At 29.6% G+C, this 27,272-nt stretch overlaps 1 protein-coding gene, 1 long non-coding RNA gene and 1 other non-coding gene across 5 annotated transcripts in view; 1 reads left to right on the top strand and 2 right to left on the bottom strand.

Annotated features, from left to right (window-relative positions):
* Positions 1-528: 528 nt before the first annotated feature.
* On the top strand, positions 529-26,446 carry LOC116770066 (dual oxidase). Of its 2 annotated transcripts, XM_061527680.1 has the most exons (29): positions 529-685; positions 5,589-5,684; positions 11,234-11,305; positions 17,179-17,340; positions 17,560-17,747; positions 18,652-18,735; positions 19,133-19,247; positions 19,364-19,530; positions 19,670-19,906; positions 20,121-20,317; positions 20,419-20,552; positions 20,702-20,816; positions 20,892-21,093; positions 21,171-21,327; positions 21,404-21,573; positions 21,686-21,841; positions 21,929-22,075; positions 22,148-22,279; positions 22,357-22,560; positions 22,633-22,820; positions 23,042-23,309; positions 23,433-23,661; positions 23,737-23,954; positions 24,029-24,143; positions 24,210-24,393; positions 24,484-24,643; positions 24,806-24,961; positions 25,029-25,157; positions 25,828-26,446. In XM_061527680.1, the coding sequence occupies exons 2-29, from the start codon at positions 5,606-5,608 to the stop codon at positions 25,954-25,956; spliced, it is 4,494 nt and encodes a 1,497-aa protein (XP_061383664.1). In that variant the 5' UTR covers positions 529-685; positions 5,589-5,605; the 3' UTR covers positions 25,957-26,446. The 2 variants fall into 2 exon arrangements, with proteins under 2 accessions (XP_061383664.1, XP_061383665.1); XM_061527681.1 differs by lacking the exons at positions 529-685; positions 5,589-5,684; positions 11,234-11,305; positions 17,179-17,340; positions 17,560-17,747 and having other exon boundaries at positions 18,660-18,766.
* Trnaf-gaa (transfer RNA phenylalanine (anticodon GAA)) lies at positions 22,902-22,974 on the bottom strand. The gene has a single exon. It is a non-coding gene; the product is annotated as a tRNA-Phe (tRNA).
* Positions 23,519-27,272, bottom strand: part of LOC133320186 (uncharacterized) — a 29,067-nt gene continuing 25,313 nt past the window's right edge. For both annotated transcript variants that reach the window (XR_009753628.1, XR_009753627.1), the window contains exons 2-3: positions 23,730-24,950; positions 23,519-23,658 (exon numbers count right to left, since the gene is read on the bottom strand). This is a non-coding gene — a long non-coding RNA (uncharacterized LOC133320186). The remainder of the gene's footprint in view (positions 23,659-23,729; positions 24,951-27,272) is intronic.

Here is a 27,272-nt window from a genome sequence, read left to right as displayed (position 1 = left end):
TATTATGTCTTGTACACAGGACATTTGTATTCATTTCAGTTAACGATGTTCACATTTAAACTAAAGGGAACTTTTTAGGGTTCGTTGCTCGTTTAAATAATTACTAACAAAGTAGGTTAGTTTTGATGTTTCTGAATTTACATTACATGAAATTTTCATATATTTTTATTATTTACATTCAAGTAAATAATTTGTACAGTTTTTTTATTTATATCTTATAAATTTTTGTTTAAAAACGTCTTAAACATATTTTTTAATTATACTCTGGTATTGTATTTTATGAAAATATGTATGTATTAAAATTACATCTTTCTTTTGTGTCACAATGGTTTATGTTCTTTTAGATAAATTAGACCTGATTTCCTCCTATAATTCGGCATGACAGGTTCATAGCTATATGACCGGTGACCTGAACTGCCAAGATGCCCAGCTGCTATACGTCACGTCCCCACCAAAGCATCCGCCAACCGACGCGGGTTCTCCAGGGCCGTAACTTTCTCCACGCGACAGCTCCATCGGAGAAACTCTACCCGCTGAGTCGCACATCAACCGCGCGCGAGTCGACCGCCTCCGACGCCGCTTACTTCCGCGTTCAGACGCTTTCGCCCCGTAAACATTAACGTTAAATGTTATTGAATCAATTAACAGCAATTCATTTGGATACGTGAGATGACCAGCGACTAAGGTGAGTGTTTTTCTCATTACGTCTAGAGGTTGTACGATGTGAGATGATATTTGGTGATAATGTGGGCGAAGTGCCTTGTGGTGAATGCAAGGACGGATTGCCCACCAATTGTACCTCGTGTCGAATTAGCGTAATTTTTATTGATGGATATAATATTGCCCGCATAACGTAAGTTGCATCGTCTGCATTGTTACATTGCGTAAGCTTGCCCATTTGAGTGCCTTGCAATAAATTGTTAGCAATTTATATGCGCATAAAAGATTATAAGAATTTCCTTATCGATTGTTTTAAAGATAACTTTCACTGTTTGATATTATATTAAACAGTTAACTTGAGAGTAAATTAAGTAAAATGGGACACAATGATTTCAATAGATATCAGAACGGAAGTAGATACATAAATGCCAAATGCAACTGGATTTGGCATTTCAAATAACAGCTGACCTATAAACAACAATACATAAATATAAATTAACAAGCACAGGAAACGAATTAAAATGATAATATCTGCAACAATAATGAAGATTTCATCACTAACCTTTTTCGTGTTTTAAGAAAACTTAAAATTATTTAACATCTTAAGAGTTTTAATACTACATACACATACTTATAAAATACCTCAGTTAAATTTAACATACTTATAAAATACCTCAGTTAAAATAACCGATACATGAACGATGCATACCCATACATACAACAGCTGACATAAAACCCTATAAATCATTCTCATTACAAGTTGTTAATTTGTAGTAATAACGACTGTGACACCGAATTTTCATGTCAATCTATCAAATTACTTGAAAAGGTACCAGATATGTCATACAAGAAGGTCGCACTGATACTAGAATGCTTGATCTCAACTTACATATAATTTATTAATACCATTTACATAATTTTAACTTGTTATAATGTTTACTCAACTTGTTATAATACTTAGTAACTCGGAATGATGAGTAAATTACTTAATTTGGAATTCCTTTGTCACGTGGCGAACAAGACGCTCGGTAAACGTCTGATTCATATAGGATCCGCGAACATCCTGCCAATGACCTATTACAATACTAACTGGCTAATAACAAAGTAGCGGTAATAACATATATATGGCTTTTTAATATAGCCTTGCAAGTTAGATTCGCAAAACGGTTATCTTTGAACATTATTCTCATTCGTCTGTGATGACTGGTTTTGAATATAAAATAACCTTCAAATGAAGCTATTATTTGTTTTACAACTGATTTTAAGTTAATATTCTAATATAGTTGTTATCAAATAAATTCATTTCATTAAGAAAGTTATTTTTGTTATAGATGAGAATAATGATATTATTATAAGAATTATATTATTACATTACTAAGTTCTTTTTTAGAACCAAAATTATAACTAAGAATATCGCTACAGCTCTTAACTGTATTATTAAATATCTCAATAATTTCTTCACTTACTGATTGTTATTTACAAGAATTGCAAATATAGATAGATCTTAAAAAGTCTTCACGTGCAAATTTTTATGAAATTTTATTAGGCATAGGCAAATTATGGCACATTATATGATTAGGTACACATACGGAGGGCGACGCTGCCCAAAGCTGCCAATTTGTCTACCGCTGGATTGTAGCTTAAATTGTTTTTATCACACATGGATAAACTTAAAAAAACTGTGCTGGTATGAAACTCTAAGAATATTAAATTAACAAAAAAAAAAAGCAATTAAAAATTCTAGTACAGCATATAATTGACCAACAGCAACTTTCCTAAACAGTTATAACATGTACATATTAGATTTCAAGTACGCCACACACGGGTTATTAAGAATTATTCGACGCTACGTTTAAAATTCCACATTTGAAATGTGCATAGATTCAGACGTTGGAAATATCCATTAAATTTAATAGAAATCCAGCCATAATCAATTAACAGCGTGCATAAATAAATATTAACTGATGATTATTGAATTCAGGATGTCTGAAGCGGGAAAAAAATTCGTATTGATTAATAACCTAAGTTTAAAAAACTATGCTGGGGCCTATTAATCAGTTGCAAGATTTAACGAATCATTTGATACTTAAAATAATACTTACAAACATTTGCATGTTTCACGACGTATTTTTTGTACTGGACGAATTTTAAATCTTTCACTTTAGAATGAGAAGTGGATTATATATAGCACGTTAGCTACCTAACTACAAAGTTTATTGAAATCGGTTCTGAAGATTGTGATTAATTGCGTAACAAATAAACACTTACAGTAAGGATTAACTTTTACATTTATAATATGGTGTAATATCTCAAAATTGCAACCATTGAAACGTGCAATTTACTAGTTCTAGATAGTTAATGTATAGATTTATCATACATGTTGCAACCAATACCTGGGACCAGTTCGATTAACCTTAAATCCTTTAGATATTTATACAGATAAACTAATATATATATATTAAATGTAACTGATAGTTTAACTCATAAACTAATTACGTCATTGAAAAGTAACATCAATTCATTTGTAAAAAAAATAAATAAAAAAGATCTATTACGTATAATATGTAAGCAAACACATTTCTAATACATTAAACAATAGTAATCTATTTAGCTTCCGTAAACCAAAGTCTGGGTCAACCTACAATTGTGGTTCAGTAAAACGGCCTCGTCCGCAAATTTTTTGGGTCAAATTCACGCCGCTTGTTAGGCAAGCGCAATTAAACACACCCATTATATTATTATAATAAACTGATGCCATCGCTTAACGTAATCTAACATTGTATTCATAAAATTCTGTGATACTGATGTTATAAATATGAAAGAAGTATTTGGCTGCACTTGCACTGTTCAGGTAAATTCTGCTTGAAATTTTGAAGTAAGTGGCTTAATCTAAATCTAAAAGGACTTTGTACTTTAGTTTATGAATCTTGAGAATCGGAAAAACAGTATAAGTAGGAGTATAGTAGTAGAATAAACTTAGTGTTATTAATTACTATCATATATCTATGATTAACAAAATAATTTTTTCATCACTCATAAGAATTATCATCAAAAAAAATTATGACACTTTTAGTTAAAATGTGTTAAGGATTTATAATATTATATATATATATAATTAAAGTTAGTGTTCAAGTCAAATAGTGTTTACATTTCCTCCTCTTTTTATCTTAGGTTAGATGAACATATAGTCTTAACTGTTACTGGTGAATGTAAAAAGTGTCTTAAGAAAAATATTTAAAAGAAGCAATTAGAAAAGGAGACGTAGTTCATCGGTTTTTCAAGCTCTTTATGTCCTAAACGAGGTGCTTTAGACGTAAAGAGTCTGAGTATGTTCAAGACAAAGATAATTTATGTTTCAGAAATTATTAAACAATTACCAATAACAATGAATGAAAAAGATATATTTATATATATATATAAATATAACCACTTTTGTTAACCCTTCATATTATCTTTGATTGGTTTGTTCATAAGAGTTACAATTATTACGTAATTAACTAAAATTTTTGGATATAGCAATTCATATTAATATTTCACACTTACTCATAAACTAACAAAATCTTTTAATTATAGATATTGTTGAGAATCCACTAAAATACTTTTATTATAATAAGTTCATACCAGAACAGCAAGTATTGAGAAATAAATAGTAATTGATAAATAATATGTCTCTGCATAATTTTCCTAAAAAAAGACGTTTATTTGTATTAGACTTGCGCAAATTATGTCAATGTGTTAGCAGACCTTCACACGCAATTGTTGTTCCGATGCTTAATGACCGACACGAAATCCCACGTTCAGCTTTCATTGCTTGTTTAGTATTTACAATATTTTCAAAATCATACCATTCATAGCAATGTGGGTGGTGTATTGTTTTCTCTCAAAACACAGATCGCCTGTCCAAGTTGGTATCACGGCGGGACGTTCATTTATTACTATTGTAAGACAAAATTAGCGTTTTGTACTGACGTTGCATGTTTGCTTTAGGTATTAACCGGATAGTGTGTGCACTTTGAATAGTTAAAAATATTATATAAAATAAATTGAGTGTATGTTTTTTACGTTACAATATGCAGTATACATATGGACATATTCTTTTTTACTAACCAAGTAACCAAATTGTTTAGTTGAAGTTAAATTATTCTCAAAATTTTTACGACTACAGATACAAGAAAATTATGATATTGAATATAGCTCAAGTTTTTTTAATAACGTTTCGATGCTTTAACGTAAGGTTTAAGTTGGTATACCTTTTTATGTTGTAATTTGTGAATATTTTCTAACAACGAAAGCTTATTTTATTTTTATTTTAAAAGGTTATCTCCACTATATCAACATTATTCAGCTCTGTAATATATTTTCACCAGAGAAGCCGCAGGTGAAATCCTGTTACTAATTTAATAAAACAAACAACTCCACACCATCTAGTGAAATTGATTATAAAATATCTTAACCGTTAAATCAATAAGTATTTAAAACTAATCTGGAATATTCTACATATGTTTCAATACAAAGAATTCTGAATTAAGAGTTTCATCAGCAGAACAGGGTACAAGGGCACTGACTATTGACCAACAAGTATTGTGTAACGCTAGATTCACTTGCAGACGAACATTCGGAAAAAGATGTAAAATTTATTGACATCTTTTGTACAACAAATGTCTAATACTTTATTTATTTACATAACCAAATGAGTCTACGACAGACGTTAGAAATGTTATTGATACGCGAAAAACCGTAATATATCTAAGTAAGACACTAAAAGTTTACAAATAGATACATAAACAGAAATTTGGAAAATCGATTGTTATCATATAAATTTTTTGCAAATTGCAATAGAACAATACTTAATTTATTTAGTTCAACATTATATATATTCAACTGAAAATGTTAACATAAAGTTCTAAATACATTTCCCTTTGTTTCAGATTACTTGATTCCCATTATGGCTTCTTCAAAATATGGACACTACTTGGCAGTTTTGTTAACAATAACACAGTTCGCGTCGTACTACTGTGATCCAGGTATATATGGCATTATATTTCCACATCGTTGTAATATTGTCTACCAAAAATATATATGACGTCCGATATCACGGTTAAGAACAACGGTAAATAAAGTCCAGTTAGCTTTAATAGTCAAACTATCATTAGATGAGCGATGATGGTGTAATTAGAGACAGAAAAATTATTAAGGAATTATAACTGATAATGTTCTAAACAAAAAATTTAAGACGAAATAAAATAATTAGTTATATTCATAACTTTATTAATCAGGATGTTTGTTTTATATCAAAATAATATTTTATCAGGATCAATATTAAAATGTGATTATTTTTATAATTCGGTACATTTGTTCTTGTATGTTATTCACACATATTTTAAGAATATAATAAAGTTTACTTTCTTTTATCACATTTTAACTAGAACGCTACTTGAAGGTACGCCAGCGAACCAAATGACTTTTAAATTGAATAATCTAATATATCTATATATTACGTTATTAATATCACAAGTACATAAATTGGTAATTAATGTATAGTTGTGCAAATAATGTATTGAATTTATACATTTTGCTATACAAAACTAATAATAATTGTACCTTATAGTTAAATTTAAGAACATTGCAAACGGCTGTATCAAACAAGTTTGTTCGTGAATCGCGATATTATTCTCCAGTTTAAGACAGTAGGTACGTTACATTATTTACGGACACGACTGTTATCTTAACCTGAATACGTGTGGGTTTGTATTAAAGACGATCAGTTTAAAGCAGGATGTATGTTGGTACAAACAAGGATGTGTTGAATGGCTTTATGCAACAAATATTGATTGATCACGATGTACTAACATCATTATAATGATAAACTAACGTTGACATACAAGCACTTGACATTTGGTCATCAAATCCTTATTACCTTGCGACTGGTTCCTGTTCCGGCAGGTCAAGGATACCGTGATTGATTTGTGCTTTATAATGAAAGTATTTTTCATCTGGCAGATTTAAAGTTTCTTGTACTAAGTCATTATTACATATTTATAATATACTATGATATAGAAATATTTTAATGGCAGTTATTTAATACGACTATACTATAAATTTAATTATATTTTTAATTAAATGTACAACAATTAAAGTGATTTGGACCTAGGTCACTTTTAAAATAATCATCATCTTTAATGAGGAAAATTTTTGTGGCATTTTTAGGATTACGAGGAAGTGTTTAGTCCGAGTTGCAGGCAACAGTTAGTACTTAATTCACACACATACCCATGTAAAGACGTTAAATAGTTTTCACAGGCGTTACAACCTCCAGCTATGTTATACGGTCACGCGGGTGAAACAAATGACGCGGTGAAAGTATGAAGGCCGGACTATCTTACTTTTACTTGAGACATAGATCAAGATCCAGTTTATTTAAATAAAATTAAGTTTTTTTTTTTCTCATTCAAACAATTTGACCTTTGAAATAATAATTGAATTGCCATATAAATAACAAATATTTTGATTTCTTATTATATTCAGACTTTATTTTTTATGAACTAGTATTTTTTAAGAAATGACAAATTCAGTCTGCAATAACATTTTAAACAATAAAGTCCGTATTTAAAAGTGTGCATAAATTGTTACGTAATGTTTTATAATTCTTATATATACATATTAATGTAAAATTATTAACATTATATAAGTTCTAATATATATCGAAGATTAAGCAATCGTTTTCATAACAGATATAAATAGATATTTTACACAGTATACATAAATATAAATCAAACTATCTAGTGTAAATTTGTGAACTGTGACTAAATCAGTGTAACATATTTTTATAGTCTGTGGCAATAACCATTAATATAAATCAAAAATTCAATAAGAATCGAACGGGTTCAGCACGGGTATTATTTAATTAACAGGCTATAAACAATTTTATAATATTAAAATTATTTCACATACACGTAATTCACCAGAACATCGATTGGTATCTAAGGTTATAAATTAATATTTTAACCATGAAAATATGAATAAAAAACAACAAAAAGATGATACGAACAATGATACTTTTAAAATAAGATTAACAACGGGATTCTGTAGGCGTGTACCTGCAACACATGTAAGCAGTACTAAAGATAAAGTGTCTAGTTTATTATTAATATAACACTATGTATAAGTTTATGTATGATCACTTTTGTTACTTGAATTAAAAAAAATAAAAAGTTACTTAGGTATCCTTATATAGTTTCGTAATATGACTGGGACTTGAAACATAATCATATTTACTAATCTTATTTACCGATATTTTTTTAATCTATGCTTAATCAATTGAGAAAATGGTTCGTATATTAAATAGTATTGGTCAGATATAATAAAAGAAATTATATTAAAAACTGCACTAAACATATGACAAAGAAGATTTTAAATTGAATATTTTATTTTGATTTTTAATAATCTTAGTTTCCGGCGTTCACAAAAGATGTCGAAAGCACATTCACTTCTTAATATTTGATTAGTGATATATGTAAAGGGTAGGGCAACAAAATCTACGAGTGAGCTGACGCTTCATATCGTATTTTTTTTTTATTTACCCAGTCTTAATGGCGTGATTGAAATGAATTTATTAACAAAACTCACATGAAAATACGCGAAGAACTTTAGATATGACAGAGAAACATACAAACATAGAGACACTCGAAAATATGCCTTCATTCTTCTACAATAAGGTAAAACAGTTTTTGTACCACAAAGAATTCTTGATCAGCATTCCAAGTATTGCATCTCCGATCATCTTATAATTACTATAATGTATGTATGTGATTTATTTATATGTTACGTGAGCTATAATAACTTCCTTAAAGACTTCATTATGAACTTCAATTATTGCCTCGTTAGTTATTGGTTCTCTAAGCTCTTTATTACCTAAACATGCATTTACGAATTATATTAATTTTTAAATCCACAAGAACGTTTTAAGAAAAGCAAATGTTATTGTGTTACTAAAAAAAATACATCTATTCATACAAGATGCAAAGAAACAATCGTTTAGAAAAAAAAAATTACAAAACAATAAGTTTATTTGCTCCACAGAAAACACCAATGACCTCACGGATCCGTGAAGACCTAGAATACAAAAACTATTATACATTATTACAATAATTGAACTGTCCTGATGATACCGGATCCGTCAACATCAAACAGACCGACAATATTTTTTGTATAACACATTTATAAGAATGAAGTAATTACATTTAACATTCTACTAATAGATATATTTTTTGTTATAATTACATAAAATAAACTCAAAAAGTTGTATCCAATAAAAACTTCGGCTAAGGAATAAAATAAATAAATTGTCGTGACATTAAAAAAACCGTTCAGGTGCAACATAAAGTTAATAATGTAAAGTGTCGGTAACATTTTAACCTACTTTCTGCATGAGAGTCAGATCACGATTTAAACATGTCAATATATAAGAAATACGCTGACATACACTACTGCAAATTATTGTATTTTATTGTTAATTTAAAGCGATATAGTTACAGAGTTGCAACTATAACTTATATTGGATATTAAATTATTTATATGCATTTTATATGAAAATGAATTTCATTATCGTTGTTGATTCATATTATTTTAATTTATAATCTAACCTTTACTTTTATTTTGATAGATATATCAATAATATATTTCAATGATACGTAATGTATTTGATAAAATGTCTGTACTTTAGATTTTTTTGCCAGCTGACGCAAAGGCTTTGTCAGCAAACTGTCATATATTAAATCATACTAATTACAGCTCTGTTTATAAAAATTTGCATCCAAACTGAATTTTCTCAAACATATGTATATAGAAATTGCGTTAACATGAATAAAATATACTCCTTAGAAGCCTTCAGTTAAGTTGATTAAATTATCATCTAACATGTTGCATGTAACTCGTACTGAACGTCTGTCGCTGGTCCAGTGGATGCTGACAGCTCATCACAATCATTGGCCTTTCTATTTAAGATCTTTATCGAAGTGACTCAATTTAATGACATTATCAACAATCTTTGTTTTTTATTTCATGGTCTTATTCTGATATATTGTATTGATATTTTAATAATTAATTATAAAATTTATAAAAAAATATATGCTACTTTAAAAAATATTGCTCAATAAAATAATCTACATAACTTTTAATCAGGTTGTATTCAGGTTGATATTACATAATATGTTTAATTTCCAAAAGGTTCCAAGGATTGACATAAATTACAGCTATATAAGTGCAAAAACAGCATAAGGCTTTAGACGCTATCAGAATATTGATACCTATTTTATTTTATATGAAATACATATTTTAGTGCCGCGACTTCTCTCTGTTTTTATTCCTACATAAATATACGTGAAGATTATTCTTTACACTTGCTTCTTCATTTGTTGTTATAACATAGCTTTTACTAAAACACATTCTTTTTCCTAAAGCGCAATATTTTTTTAACATTTTTTTTTTATTAATTTACATTTGATATAAATGACTTAGTCTTAGCAAGTTATATACTTAAAGTTCGTGATTAGTGTGATATTTTGTTATTAGACTTAATAGAATATGCTTATTTTGTCCTTCAATAAGCACGATTAATGTAAAATAATAATATATATTAAAATAATGGAATATTAATAAAAACGCTTATATTTTATTAGAACGAAATCAAATGTATCAACACTATTTAGATATTACTGTTTCGGAGACCAGCTGTAACAAACACACAAACAAACAGGACATACACATAGCATAGAATTTATTTAATGAAATAAATGTATATATAACGCGTTCTTAAGATGTTTTATAAAATGCAGCTGAAGTTGCGCAATTAGAAGTGCAGGTGTTACAGCTGCAAAGTACCTATATCATTTGTAACGTTGAAAGCTGAATGCATTGAATCGTGAGCTTGTACTGATCCCATTACGTTTATTTTATTCAACTCTTTCGTTCAGAATCATAGGTGAAGGTTTGACAGATAGTATAATCGCTATCTGTATATGTCACACGGATATAAAGCTATTATTTATGAGGTTAGGTATGTTCTAAAGCAGCGAGTACTTAATTTAACATATATATATATACATATATATATATAGGTACCGTTTTTAAACTTATCTTGATATTAAAATTTATAATTTAAATTAACATATCGAAAGTAAATGTATGTGTAACTTATTCCACTGCAACTTTTATTTGGTTAACATTAAAATAGAACCTTTTTCATTGACATAAAATTTCTGTTATAAGAACATTTTTTTAAAATTGGAACAAAATAATGATAAAAATTATTTAATATATATTTTTATAACAATATTTTGTAATGGGTTGTTTTATTGTTACATACGTAAAAGTGGGTATAAATTATGATAGTTTTTTAAATGAATTGAATATTTTATTCTTAACTAACGAACTATTCGTATTGATTTTTTATAAAATATGTACGGAAAGCTGTTTTAAGGACATTATATATATATATGTTTTGATTAATTCGTGATATTCTTGATAATATCAATTTTATTGAATACTTAATAATATCGTGTAATATTTGTTTCAGAGGTCTATTATGAGAAACAGCGATACGATGGCTGGTTCAACAATAGAGCTTACCCCGACTGGGGTTCTGTTGGTAAGTTTTAAAACATTAATTACTTCTACGTATAAACTATAAAATATAGCTAATAGTTAACGTTTTAAATAACAGAATGGATTAATTTGTTGTTTATTATGTTTAAATTTGTTGAAATCTGGTCGGTAAAGATAAATGAGATGAGGATAATATATTTTATGATATTCTTTATACATAGTAAAAGCTTGGTGGAAGAAAGAAAATAAGTCAAAAGCAAAATGAGAGGCTCTATATTTATTTATAAAAATAATTGTTGGAAACACATATGCTTTAATTTTAAAAAGATAAAATGGTTACGGTTCTAAAACTTATTTCAATTAACTATTTATCTTATATAAATAAATAATAATCAACTATTTATCTTATATAAAACAATATAAAGATAATAAAGGTAGTGTATAAGTTTTTATATGTTTTGAAACTTGAAAATGTTATAGAAACATGTCCTAGTTACCTAATAACTTTTTGTCTACATCGAACTCTATGTAACATATATATTTTATAATAGTCAATGATAGCAAGGCTGTATATGTGGGTGTAGCAACCAGTAGATGAAACGAGAACACTTAAAGAGTCATGATATATTTGTTTTAATCATATTAATAGAGCCTTGAAAAAGTGATTTGCGCTAAGATTTATAGTACCGTTTAATGAGGCTCCATTTTACAATGAAGTCTTTATTTTGTATTTAATGTAAATAAATGGAAAGCTTATATAATTTTCATGTTTCATACAAAAGACATCAACGGGATCCTTCGTAATATATAAAAAAAATAATAATAAATTATCATTAATTAAATGATGCTATTTTTTGATCGATGAAACTCGTTTAGTAATAAATAATTTAATAATTGAACTGATATATGTTCTTAATTAATTATGTTGACCTAGATTCTGTTACATATGATAGATCTGGAAAGCTACGTCGATAATTACGTCATACGATCCAAGTCGAGTGATAAGCTGTCGAGATAAAATATACGACAATTTGTTATTTGACAAATTGCGCAATTTAATTTCTGTTATTTGTATAGGAGCGTTTGTATATGTGTATGTTAATATGTTTATGCAGCTAAGCGTTAAGACAAAATTAAAACAGTTTGTTTAAGTTTCAGTAAATACATTTTCATCGAAACCTCTGTTGCAGACTACATATCCAATTGATATTTTGAACTGATAGAATATAATTTAGTACAAGATTAATTCTTTATAAGATATTTCCAAGAGAATTGCTCATTATATAAAAATAATGCTAGGCAATTTTACATTAACTTTTGTAAACATAGTTTTTATTACACTGAGGGCTATATGGAAGTATATATACTGAGAGTTGTGTATATATTATGTATATATATATATATATATAATCAATGTATTGATTTCTATATAATTGGTGTTCAACAATACTTCACACATAGATTATAATTAAGTCGATATTTTAAAAGTCGCTTCGATTCTTTCACTTTTTAATAAATGTATTTTATAGTGAACATTTAGAGACCATTGTTTTTTATTTTCTATTGAATTCATTGGAACTACTTTAAGGATACGAGACTTCTCTTACGTTGAGGCCATGAGAAGAATCTCATTCTTCTATTAACTAAACTCACGCTTCATCACCATTTTAACGTCACTCATTAAGGATTAACGTCATTAAGGATTATTATTTCTTCGTCAATATATTAAAAGAGAAATAGTTATAGTGTTAATAAAACCGTCGTATTTATCTTAATATGGCAATAAAAATATATATTTTTTCGATTTTACCATTGCTCTTTGCTCTATAATTTTTCTTTAAATCTATTTACTCACTTGTATTGTAATATGGTGTATTTCAAAGAACCGCTTAACAAATAAATGATCTAATTTATGCGTCATACCATACGTATTTCAAATATAGTCCAAAAGGTCAAAGAGGTGATATAATTTTCATATTAATGCTCTTAAATCCAGCATATTTGTATTAAGTTTGATTTGAGAAAGGAAAAAATCTTTGCATATAAATCAAATGGAATTATTTTTAGCTTATTAATGTCACTATATTTTGAACTAATAACTTCGCGGACACTCATATCATATTATATATATATATATATCAAAGTTGATTCAATTCGGTTTATAGTATTTTAGATATTGTAAAAATGTAATGTTAGTATCCTTAGGTGACAATTTCTCTTATTTTGTTAATTTAAACATTTTGATACATTCTATAGGTTTCTTCGCTAATAGTAATCATTATATTAATTCCATAATAGTAATAGCTGTTTCTTTAATGGAATCTAATACTTTCGTAGGTATTCATTTAAATGAAACTAATATTTTTTGGATTATTCTATGCGTATTTTATTATTTTAAAAACTACACACCCCCGACGTTTCGGTTGCTTTGCAGCAACCGTGATCACTGGCAGACGAGCTGTTTATAGTTCGAATTTTTAGTTAGTTATATTTTTTGCTAAATTATAAACAACCAAATAAATATAATCAAATCATGATGCTCTTTATTTCAAGGAGAATAGCAAACAATCTTTTAGTTTTACATCAATACGACTAAATTAAATTTATTATAAAGTGAATAAAGATATAATATATCCATCTGATAGAACGATGAGTTCACATTCAAAAGTGGCAGGTTCTGTTCCCGATCGTGCTGATTTTAAGATAGATATATAATATGAATTTTACATTTATATATAAAGATTAAAGAAGGCGCATCTAATCGCCTCACTCTTAATGTAAAGTTCACGCCGACTGTGCGAGGTGTTATTAGCGAAGGCACGACTACGATAATTCTAAAGGCGATGACTATTAACAGCTATCAATCACGAGATACATACCTTGTGTATGTCTGAGTGTAATACGAAACCAAAATTAGAATTGTAATTCCACGTAGTTATAAGCTTAAACGTAAACGACTTTTAGCTTTTTGTTATTAAGATATATGTTTGGATTAAATATTTTTTTACTATTATTTTTTTATGTTACTTATATTTACTTTAATGAAGCGAATTTCCAGGAACTTCTATCAATATTATATAGTTTCGTTCATTTAATTCGTTTACTACTCTTTTTTAAGGACCTCATATAACAAGATATATTTTATTTAAATCGTGTCCAATTAAAAATCTTATAGCTTAAACCTGACACCTCATAACAACCGATCCTTATAAGAAGTGCTTAGACCATAAAGGTTTATGTCCATCTATGAATATGTGGGAAATTGATTTATTAAGTTCAGAATATAAATCGCGTTCTCTGTAAAAAAAAAATATCGTGTCAATAAATGAAATTGACAAGTTAAAATTTATAACGTTCGTGGAATAAATATTAATATTGTAATAACAAATACACTATAAATAGACATGTTATTAGAAAACTGGTGGAAGATTTGTTAAAAAGTTTAGACGGTGTTAGTAGAAGAATTAGATAAATTAATTTAATTTTTTTTTTCAAAGATATGATTGTTATTTAGAAGGTAACAAATTTTCTCATTAGAACCTTTGCTTTTACTTATGAGATTTGATGTTCGTTCACACTTTTGTTCATCGGTCACTGTTCTCATATTTGATACTAACCAAAAACAACTCTGTCTACTTAATTCCACTTAACATATAATAATTTGAATCTTCTAAATCCCATAATAGCTGATAATATAGAAATTAGGAATGATTTTTTTTTCATTAACGTCAAATCACATCTGTTTATAATAAAAAAAAAATTGTTTCTTTAAATCAATCTCTACATCAATGAAGTAAAAAGCGACCATATTATATAAAAAATTATTCAACCATTTACCTTTAAATTATATTTAAACTTTATTTGCATGGCCCCAATATTGAAAGAAAATAAGGAGGTAAATCTTAACTAATAAGTTTAATCAATTGTTTCCGTTTTATAATTAAACATAATATATCAACCAGCGCTTATAAAAATCTAACAAATACTTTTCTATGTTTTTTATTCATGAAATGTTGAAATGTAATCAGAAGCTACAGAATAGACTATACAGGATGTTTAAACCGAGGCTAAATCGATAACGTCAACTATTGAAACTATGTATTTTCTTGCCATTAAACCATCGTAATTAGTTTTTCCTTACAGTATCCGTTTTGTTTACAAACCTTCAACCGTATATTGAAACTATAACATTTAACATTAATTATTATTATATATTAAGGCTTTAACGCATTTTATTATTTAATTTAATTATGTAAAACCAATAATTACGACTTAATCCATTTAATAACAAAATTATTATTATAACATTAACATGTCAAAAGAGAATTTTAATATATGAGTAGATATAAGAGAAAAATAAAAAGTTCTAAATTTTTTTAAGGTCATTCTTAGTTGTATTAAGTTTACTTTTGGAAAGCGTTTTATCTTTGTGAAAAGTATTACAGATTTGACAGACATTTAAACAAGGAAAATATCTGAAATTTACGTAATTGTTTATTTGACTAAAAATCTTTTTTTTTTTCATACTGCTCCACCAAACTCATTAGATCTCAAGTAAACCACAGTTCAACCACGTAACAGTTTTAATACAACAATTCACGACGCTAAGCAAATAGAAAATTATTGTGAAGTGAAACCAAAACTTAAATATTTAATAATAATATATCAGAAAGGTTAATGCACTATGCTTTTTTTTGTTACTTAAATATCACCTAAAACTTTAAAATCGACCTTTATTGAAGTAGAAACCTTTGTAGAAATCAAATTTTTACTTCATCTTCGAAAACATATGTTAGTATATCTCTGCTTATTCCTCAAGAACTTAAAATTGAAACAGAGTGTAGACTAAGCGGTGATCATAGCGAACCTATTTTTGCGGTGCCATTTCTAGTTTCTGAATCACTAATATAATACAGTACTGTTTTCAAAAACTATGAACAATAACTTGAGAATATTAAACTACCAACAAACTATTCGTCTGTGACTTCACCAAAAGTTTTCATTTTCACTCTATCTGCTGAAAAATCTTTATTTTAAATTTATAAACCTTCGCACACTTGAGCCGACATAAATTTGTTGTAGAGAAGAGATAATTAAAACATATTTTTGTAATATTAATAAGTAACTAAAATGAAATAAACTATTTTCGACGCGCTATAAGTCTCGAGCAACATGTCTCTTCAAACTCAAAAAAACGTAAACGGATTTACCTCATTAAAACAATATTCGCTCACAGACGTAACGAATATTGTATTTCGTGGACTAAATGCTAATTTATTTGTAACAATAAACCTCTTAAGGATAAATAAACAAGCCTTTAAAACAGTATCTGGTTACAAAAGATGTAAAAATACTGTTTCAAATATAAAAGTTTAAGTTCGAAACTTGAAATAGGTTACGATGGAATGTATGTCTAGATAGATGTCTTTTTATCTATATATATCTGTTTAATGCCTCTCATGATCGAAAAAATACCCTTAAGCCAATAATTAAAAATTACTCATTTGTGGACATGTCATTCAGTCGTGAGAACGTGACATGACATTTGTTACGTGACACGAAAAACTCTGAATACTTATAGAGACTTTGTTACTAATTGAAAATGAATTATTCGGTTTGTCCCCAATTAAAGAGTATCTAACCTTTTAAGCAATTGGTAATTTTAATTACTAATTATATCATGGAGACTTCAGTGAATCATCTCTTAGCATCTGTGTACTCGTTCTTTGCGTGATATTAATCACGCATTTTAGTTCTTAGAACATTTTGCAATCAATAAATCAAAGTTTTCTTAGGTTGCAGAACCTACCAGTTCTTTATAGCCACATAAATTAACCTTTGACTCAAGAAACCTTAAAAAATCTTCGCTAACGTTACACATGATTGAGTGGATTTTCATAATTAACATATTTCCAGGTAGCCGCCTCACGAGGAAGACGCCAGCGTCATATGCTGACGGTGTTTATATGATGGCAGGAGTAGATCGCCCTGGTGCCAGAACATTATCAAAGTTGTTCATGAGAGGGCAGGATGGATTGCCGTCTCTAGTTAACAGAACTGCTTTACTTGCCTTCTTTGGTAAATGAATATATTTTTTTCTGCATGTATTTTCACATAATATATTTATCCTATAGATAACAATTATAAATTCTATTTAAAAATTGTTGGGTAGGATATAAAATATTTTTATGGATAAATTAAAGGATGTAATTTTTATGAATAATAAAAAACAGTATGATATCATTAATTAAAAACTCCTAACGAGACAAATCTTCTTTATTTAATTTTTTTTCGCAGGTCAGATAGTAACTGGCGAGATAGTGATGGCGTCTGAATCAGGGTGCCCTATAGAGCAACATCGTATACCAGTTGAAAAATGTGATCATATGTATGACCCTGATTGCCAAGGAGCAATGTACATGCCCTTCCATAGGGCAGCGTATGACAGATCAACTGGACAAAGCCCCAACAGCCCTAGAGAACAGGTACTGGTAATATAATCGAAGAAAGGTTGTCGATTAGACTTGTGTAAATTCTTTTTAGAATACCCGCTAAAACATATGCATCATATTAAACATGACCAATTGTATAAAATCAAGTGTACTAAAGGTAGCGGAATTATAATCACATGGAAGAAAATGTATGAAATAGAGATACACAAAAAAATATATGTTCCAAAAACATCTTAATTTAATGAAGATTTATTTACCGATAACAAAATTTGTCTGATGTTAATATATGCGATCAACATTATTTAATTGAAATCGCTTGGACACGTATTATTTGTTATTTGACATATACAAGCACGATTGTCGGTTGGCAATCGAAGGTTAAATTCTAGGCAATAAAATTTTATGGTACCTTCTAACCTAGATTACGGAGCGCTCAAGCATTAATTATTTATTTATTTATTTATCTTCCAATATGTCATGTCCTAACCAAAGATATACAACCATTAAGGTGCTATTTCAGTATGTAATTTAAAGCTGCACAGTTTTGTGTAGTATCTTTGCAAAATAATTCATGTATGTATATATGTGTTTAGATGATCTATAGCTGAGTTTTATTTCAAAGCAGAAATAAAGTCCTAGTGTCATATAGAATTCTATTTACTTACTTGATGTTTTAACTCTATATCTATTGTTATGACCAATTTAACTGGTTTATCAACAGCTAGCCGGTTGTAAGTTACAGCATATTCAAATAGATATGTTATAGATTTATAATAGATATCGTGTTATATTTTTGCTATTTAAATATCAGAAATGCCATGGAAAAAACAATTGAAATTTTCAAATTGCTGTAAATAAAGACGGTAAACATTAAACATATGCAGAATAACCACAATAATCTTTGGTTATGCAATTTCATGCCTTCTCTTTTTCGTAGATAAATCAAATTACGTCCTGGATCGACGGTAGCTTCGTGTACAGCACCAGTGAAGCCTGGGTGAATGCTATGAGGTCATTTCAGGTGCCACCAGCAGCCCCGCCTGCCTCTTTATGTACATTTATGCTTACACTATATACAATTAAATTATACGAAACCAGTATAATATAACAATTCGCTCAATTTATACATCATTAGCTTACTTGAACTAATATATATTTTTTTAATTTATCATATGTAAATTGTTTTTCATTAGCAATACGTTATTTAAGAACGTGAATAATATGACAATGTCTATAATACACTCCGAATTAGAATGTTACTCGTAACTTAACGGTTAATGCACTCGATCAAGATAATCATCGCATTCAATGAATTAAAAATGACAACTTTGAGGCTAATTAGCATCTGAATTTAATAATGAATTATATAAATGTCAGAATGGTCGTGTATTTTTTTTTTAATAATTATGTAATTGTAGAATGGGAGCCTTGCGAGTGAAGGTGGTATGCCATTACGTAATAAGAAGCGAGTGCCTCTATTCAATAATCCCGTACCTCACTACATGAGAATGCTCAGCGCTGAAAGACTTTTCTGTAAGTTAACTTCAAGTCTGTATTCTGTTTGGTAAACACTATGCAATATAATAGTGGTCGTCTAAGAGTTTATAGAATTTCAAAACAATTGGTAATTTTACTCACTTAATAATCAGTGTTAGGAGATCCGCGCACGAATCAAAATCCAGCAATGGTAACGTTTGGCATCCTGTTGATGAGGTGGCACAACGTCGTAGCAGCTCGCATTCACAAACAACACCCTGACTGGAGTGACGAACAGCTGTTCTTGCGAGCAAGACGAATAGTTATAGCCAGTTTGCAGGTATAAAACAAATAATTTACGAAAAATTCCCAAATTATTCTACCTTTTGGAGTATAAAATTTACTTCAACAATTCTTAAAAATTATTATCTTCATAGCGAGATGTGAATGTACATATCTAATTGCATAAATAATTTCAGAATATAATCCTCTACGAATACGTGCCAGCATTTCTAGGAGTATCAATTCCTTCATATACCGGGTACAAAGCCGAAGTAGCCCCTGGAATAACCCACGCCTTCGCAGTGGCTGCTTTTCGCTTTGGCCATACCCTCGTACCGCCAGCTATATTACTAAGGAACAGAAACTGCAAATATGGTAGAGCACCCGGTGGCCATGATGCCATTAGATTATGTCAAACCTGGTGGGATGGTAATGTACGTAACTTTCCAAATCAATTAAGAAAAAAATTACCTATCCTCGTTTTCTTTCATCTTAGTATTTGTATATTTAATTAAAAAAAATAAGGATGACTATTATCTTCTTGAAAGCGAGACTCTTCCGCTTTGATAGAAAGAAACGACTAAATAGTTAGATTTTTAATATTTGATTTTATTGTACTTATATTCAATATGCAAATATTTTTTGTAGGATGTTATGTCCCAAGTGCCAATAGAGGAGGTACTGATGGGCATGGCCTCGCAGTTATCGGAACGTGAGGATGCTCTCCTGTGTTCAGATGTACGGGATAATCTATTTGGACCAATGGAATTTTCTCGGAGAGATCTTGGTGCATTAAATATAATGAGAGGTCGTGATAATGGTCTGCCAGATTACAACACTGCCAGGTATGTGTACTGTAATAAATATTTTGGTAAAGCAGTTGAATTTCCTACTTACTTGTTCATTGAATATGAACGTTTAATTAATATTTGAAAATGTTTTGTAGGCAGTACTTTGGTCTTCCAAAAATAAGAACGTTCAATGAAATAAACCCTCAGCTTTTCGAAAATAATCCAGATCTTCTTCAAAAACTAATTCAAATATATGAAGGAAGACTTGACAACATCGATGTTTATATTGGTAAGTTTAATTTTTAAATTAAGTGTTCCAAGTAAAAAAAAACCTCATCATCATTCAGCCACTCTTGGTCCACTACTGGAAATAGGCCTCGCCCAATTCGGCCACAATACAATAAAAAATCCCATTTTATATATTTTTTTAATTTTTAGGTGGAATGTTGGAATCGACAGGACATCCGGGGGAACTATTTAGAGCTATTATCACTGATCAATTCACAAGAATACGAGATGCGGATAGATTTTGGTTTGAAAACGAAGCCAATGGGTAAAAATGGCTATATCAAAATGTTTACAGCTGCATCATAAGATATTAGTTAAAAACATTTAAATTTTTTTACAGAATTTTTACAGCAGATGAAATCAAGGAACTTCGTCGCATCACTTTGTGGGATATAATAGTCAATAGTACTGCAGTAGGACCGAATGACATCCAGAGAGATGTTTTCCATTGGAAAGATGGAGACCCATGTCGACAACCCTATCAATTGAATGCCTCCAAATTACCTCCTTGCAAATATCTCAAAGGCTATGATTACTTTGAGGTATTATAGTGTTATTATTAACCAGTATTATTAAATTTCATCCATTACCATTGTATAAAATAATGTAATATTTCTAGGGCAACGAATTTGCATATATCTACACATGTTTGATTCTTGTTTTTGTACCAATACTGTGTGCCGGTGCTGGATATGGTGTTGTGAAGCTTCAAAATAGTCGTCGTCGTCGGCTCAAAATACAACAAGAACATTTAAAGAACGGTGGTGAACAGAAAGGTATTGATGATAAATAAGAAATCAAAATAGTGTTACTTCCATTAAAGAAGATACTAATTTGAATCTGTCCTTTAAGGCTCAGTCGATAAAATGGTTTGTCGCGAGTGGGTTCATGCTTCGCACAAAAGACTTGTCAAACTTCGGCTGGGACCAGAATCTGCTCTTCATGTAACCGATCGTAAAGGCGACAAACTACGCACTTTGTCATTGGAGCACACTGATCAACTAACTGTTTTGGAAAGCCAGGTAACATACCTTTTACTACTTCTAACACTACAAACTGTCCCTGCACACTCTTTCATTATTTACTATCTTTCTATTTATTTCACTCAATTTGTCAAAAATTGTCAAATTTCAGGAAAGCAGAACTAACAAGAGGCCTTTAGTTTTAATAAGAGTACCACGCGAGCACGACCTTGTACTAGAAATGGATTCAGTAGCTTCAAGGCGTAAATTTTTAGTGAAACTAGATACATTTTTGTCTCAGCATAAAAAAGCTTTAAATCTTACTCAGGTAAGTACGATTTTATAAGGGAAATAATTTGAAATTTTTATCTTTACTTTCACTACATATGACATCACATAATGTCTTATAATTTAGGGTCATCGAGATCAAATTTTATCATCAGCCGAAACGAGAGAGAGACGACAACGTAAGTTAGAACATTTCTTCCGTGAAGCTTATGCTATTACATTTGGTTTAAAACCCGGAGAAAAGCGAAGAAGAAACGAAGATTCTGATCCAGAGGTAATTAATATTTTATATTTTAAAGAGAACTTATGAATACGATAAGCTATAACTTATATACATTTTTTGCAGTCTATAGTTATGAGAACATCGTTATCAAAGAGTGAATTCGCTAGTGCACTTGGAATGAAAGCGGATGCAGTTTTTGTAAAAAAAATGTTTAACATAGTAGATAAGGATGGCGACGGAAGAATTTCATTTCAAGTAAGAATTTTACATCTAACATCACGAAAGTAGCAATTGTTTGTAAAGACATCCATTAACATTAAAGTTTTTTCTAGGAATTTCTCGATACTGTCGTCTTATTTTCTCGTGGAGCAACTGATGATAAACTTAGAATTATATTCGATATGTGTGATAACGATCGTAACGGTGTTATTGATAAGGAAGAGCTGAGTGAGATGCTGCGTTCTTTAGTTGAGATAGCAAGAACGACATCCTTAAAAGACGAACATGTCACTGAACTCATAGATGGAATGTTTTCTGTAAGAATTATTAATGAATTAATAACGTTAGAATTCGTTGATTGAAAATAATTTTTAAAATTTCATCATCAGGATGCTGGACTACAACATAAAGATCACCTAACGTATTCAGATTTTAAAGTTATGATGAAAGAATATAAGGGAGAGTTTGTTGCTATTGGGTTAGACTGTAAAGGCGCTAAACAGAACTTTTTGGATACCTCAACCAATGTAGCAAGAATGACTAGTTTTCATATTGAACCACCGATGGATCAAACTAGGTATGAAGAAATTGTTTTAAAAAAGGACATTGGAATAGTTTGTAAAAAAAAAATCTATACAGAAAAATAAAAAAGGACGTATGCCGAAACCCGGGATTGAACCGGGGACCTTTAGATCTTCAGTCTAACGCTCTCCCAACTGAGCTATTTCGGCTACATTGTTTATTAGGAAAAATACGAGCAAGATGATTTTTTTTAATTAAATATGTTTTTTTTTGCAGACACTGGTTCCTTTTAAAATGGGATTACTTAACAACATTTTTGGAAGAAAACAGACAAAACATATTTTACCTTTTTGTATTTTACGTGGTCACGATTGGATTATTTGTGGAACGATTTGCTCATTACTCCTTTATGTCTGAGCATTTGGACTTAAGACACATAATGGGTGTCGGTATTGCTATCACACGAGGATCTGCAGCATCATTATCTTTCTGCTACAGTTTGCTGTTATTGACGATGTCAAGAAATTTATTAACGAAATTAAAGGTTTGAAATATATAATTTTAACACCATCACTTATCGATTATTTTATCATATCTCCAAAAGATAATGTAATATCACCAAATTAATAAAAACAAATTTGTCAATTTTGCTATTTTATTTTCGCAGGAATTCAGTATTCAGCAATACATTCCTTTGGATTCAAGTATTCAATTTCACAAGATTGTGGCCTGCACAGCACTTTTCTTTTCTCTACTTCATACAGCTGGGCATCTGGTAAACTTCTATCACGTATCCACACAACCAGTTGAAAACTTAAGATGTTTGACTAAAGAGGTTCACTTCACTTCTGATTTTAGACCTGGTATTACTTACTGGGTGTTCCAAACAGTCACTGGTAATAATCGTTAAATAAAAATATATATAAAAACATACAATTTTTGATTAATTATAATATGCACTCACTTTTCAGGTATATCGGGAGTTCTTTTATTTATAATAATGTGCATTATATTCGTGTTTGCCCATCCTGTGATCCGCAAGAGGGCCTATCCTTGGTTCTGGCGCGCTCACTCACTGCATGTTGCACTATACGCATTGTGTCTTGTACATGGACTGGCGAGGCTAACTGGTGCTCCTCGCTTCTGGATATTCTTCCTTGGACCAGCAATTGTTTACACTTTGGACAAAGTATGAACTGTCTTCTGCAGTAACACCTTAGTATAATGTAATTTTATCTAATAGCACCTGTTAAATTATCGTAGGTGGTATCATTGCGTACGAAATATCTGGCTTTGGATGTGCTAGAGACTGAGATGTTGCCATCAGATGTCATCAAAATAAAATTCTATAGGCCGCCGAATCTAAAATATCTATCAGGTAGACTATTTCAACAAGTTACACAGTTCATTTAAAGGAATATTTTTTAAACATAATTATTTACAGGACAATGGGTACGGTTGGCATGTACAGCTTTTAAAAAGGAAGAATTTCATTCATTCACCTTAACATCTTCACCTCATGAAAATTTCTTATCATGCCATATAAAAGCACAAGGACCATGGACTTGGAAGCTCAGAAATTATTTTGACCCCTGCAATTATAATCCCGAAACTCAACCTAAAATAAGGTAAAAAAACTTTACATTACTTTTTATATATTCTAATTTAAATTCTTTAAAATTGCTCTTCTATTTCATATTATCAATCCATGTATTTAGAATCCAGGGACCATTTGGAGGTGGTAACCAGGATTGGTATAAATTTGAAGTAGCAGTGATGGTTGGAGGCGGAATCGGAGTGACACCTTACGCTTCCATATTAAATGATTTGGTTTTCGGAACTTCCACTAACCGGTACTCCGGTGTCGCGTGTAAGAAAGTAAGTAAATAAAATATTTTGAAAAAAATGTATACTGTAAAATACTTTATTACAACTAACATTGATAGAGCAAACAATTTAATATTGAGATTTTGAATTATTGTAACACGGGATACAAATAACAAGAAAGGTATATTAATTCAATAAATTTACCCATTATAGGTATACTTCCTTTGGATATGTCCGTCACACAAACACTTTGAATGGTTTATTGATGTCCTTCGTGATGTCGAGCGCAAGGACGTCACAAATGTTCTCGAGATACATATTTTCATTACACAATTCTTCCACAAATTCGACCTGCGAACTACAATGCTTGTGAGTAAAAAAATATATATACAAACTAAAAGTCATAGAAGTATTCTAATACAAATTTATTTTTCAGTACATCTGTGAAAATCATTTTCAAAGATTGTCACGGACGTCTATGTTCACTGGATTAAAAGCGATCAACCATTTCGGTCGACCCGACATGTCATCGTTTCTTAAATTTGTTCAAAAGAAGCACAGTTACGTAAGTATTCGATTCTTTCGGAATTATTAAGATATATTGACACCGATATAATATGTATATAACCAACTTCATTGACCGACTTCAAAAAGAATTATGTGTGACTATTGTGTGCGTATCAATGTACGTTGTGTCTATGTTAAGAACATTTAAAAAGTAATATAAAATAATAAATAAAAATGACACAAATGTCTAAATATTGTGCAGGAGACGTTGTTTTGTGTGACTAGTAATTTTATTGAAATAACTACTGCCTTTCAATCTCAAGGATGCTCTGAGATCATTTTGCAAGTGCCAGTCTAAGGATGTTGATATAAATTAGGTGAATTCTCGGATGCAATAAACGGATTTGATTTGCCTTTCCATTCGCATGCAATATACTGCAATCGTGACTTTGGGACCGTTCTCTTAGTAGCTAACATTCTCCTGTTAGCCCCGGAGACACAGTTTTAGATTGGAAATATGCTTACGGATAAAATTAGATAAAAAAAATATCTTATTTACCTTAATAAATTAAAACAAGTGTCTTATAAGGTGATATCACGAAGACATTTCTTTAATTTCGATTTTAAACTTTACCACGTCGAAACATATTACGCCTCAATAAATAGTATCTTTGGTTTTTGACACAATTTTTTCATAGTTAAGGAAATTTTATCTGCTTTGTCCCCAGGTATCTAAAATCGGTGTATTTTCCTGTGGACCTCGCCCGCTCACCAAATCTATCATGTCAGCATGCGAACAAGTCAACAGAACAAGACGACTACCGTATTTCATACACCACTTCGAGAATTTTGGATAAAAATAATATAGTAAAACTAATATATTATATAAATAATATTTGTAGCAATCTTAGATGCCCTTTATTGATAATCTGTGGAAAGGTTAGGACTAATTCCTGTATGCCTATCGCAAGGTTGCATCGTCACATAGATACGAAAAGTCTCCCATTTCTCAGTCAATAACCAACTTGATAACTATAATGTGAGAAGTATTTTTTATGAAAAATTAAAAACGTTTCGTATGTAGTGTGCGTACAAACTTATGGTAAACGTACTACGTATTTGTAACATAAAATGTTTTGTATTTGTCAATAACGAAACACTACCTGCCTGTCGATTTTAAGTCATCGTTTGAGATGTAATTATTAAAAAGTCGTTAGCAATTTATATGCTTTCTTTGCTTTTCTTTTTTAATATTAATTAATATTCGTGTCATAAATTTAAGTTATCCGATCGTTTCGGTTCAGATTTGTCTTCTTTAAGTCATTAGTGCTTTCAAGTTTTTAAGTGCCTTCTATATAACTCTATTCTATATAACTGAACTTTATCTTATCGCACATGTATTGTCATTTATTTATTATCATTGAGGTTAGTACAAAAATAATTAAAAATCACAATTTTATATATCATTTCATTACCTCAATAACACAATTGAATTATGTATTAACAAAATAGGAGTAAATTGTAAATAGTGTAGATATATTTAATGTTTGTAAAAAAATAAGTGACCCTTTTTACATTTTTATATTGTAAATAAAGTTTTGAAATAAATATTATTATCTGTGACAGAAGTTTCACTTTAAGTTCAGTATAATATTTTAAAAGTGTATGTAGTGTAATATATAAAACGATATCTCCAGATAGAACGTTAGTTATTCTCAAAGTTCCCAAACCTTCAGAAATTAAATTAAATTATTTATGGGCCGTAATTTGAGGTTAACTTGGAAGTAAAAGGGATCTAGCCTTGTGCGTTCAGAGACCGCTCGGCCTCATACAATCTTATCTTTTGTTTTATTTATTATACTCATAATAGCATACAACTTCATTTGAATTATTGTAAGTCTTTTGTTTGGATTCAACAAAAAAAAAATAAGTAATTAAAAATAGATTACATTCAGATCAGCCACGTTCATTAAATCAATATTTTTTTACATTAACAAGTTTGCATTTCAATGTTCTCTTAATTTGAATTTAACAATATCCAGGGTGTTAATTTAAACTGCAATTATAAATTATAGTTGCAGTATAAACTGTTCAATAACTAAAATTATTAATGGCTTATAATAATTGCAACAGTCGTATATATTTAGATTCTATACGATAAAAAAAACAATTT

This window comes from Danaus plexippus (genome assembly GCF_018135715.1).
Source record: "Danaus plexippus chromosome 13 unlocalized genomic scaffold, MEX_DaPlex mxdp_15, whole genome shotgun sequence".
Lineage (NCBI taxonomy): Eukaryota > Metazoa > Arthropoda > Insecta > Lepidoptera > Nymphalidae > Danaus > Danaus plexippus.
This window is presented reverse-complemented; position numbering and strand designations above follow the sequence as displayed.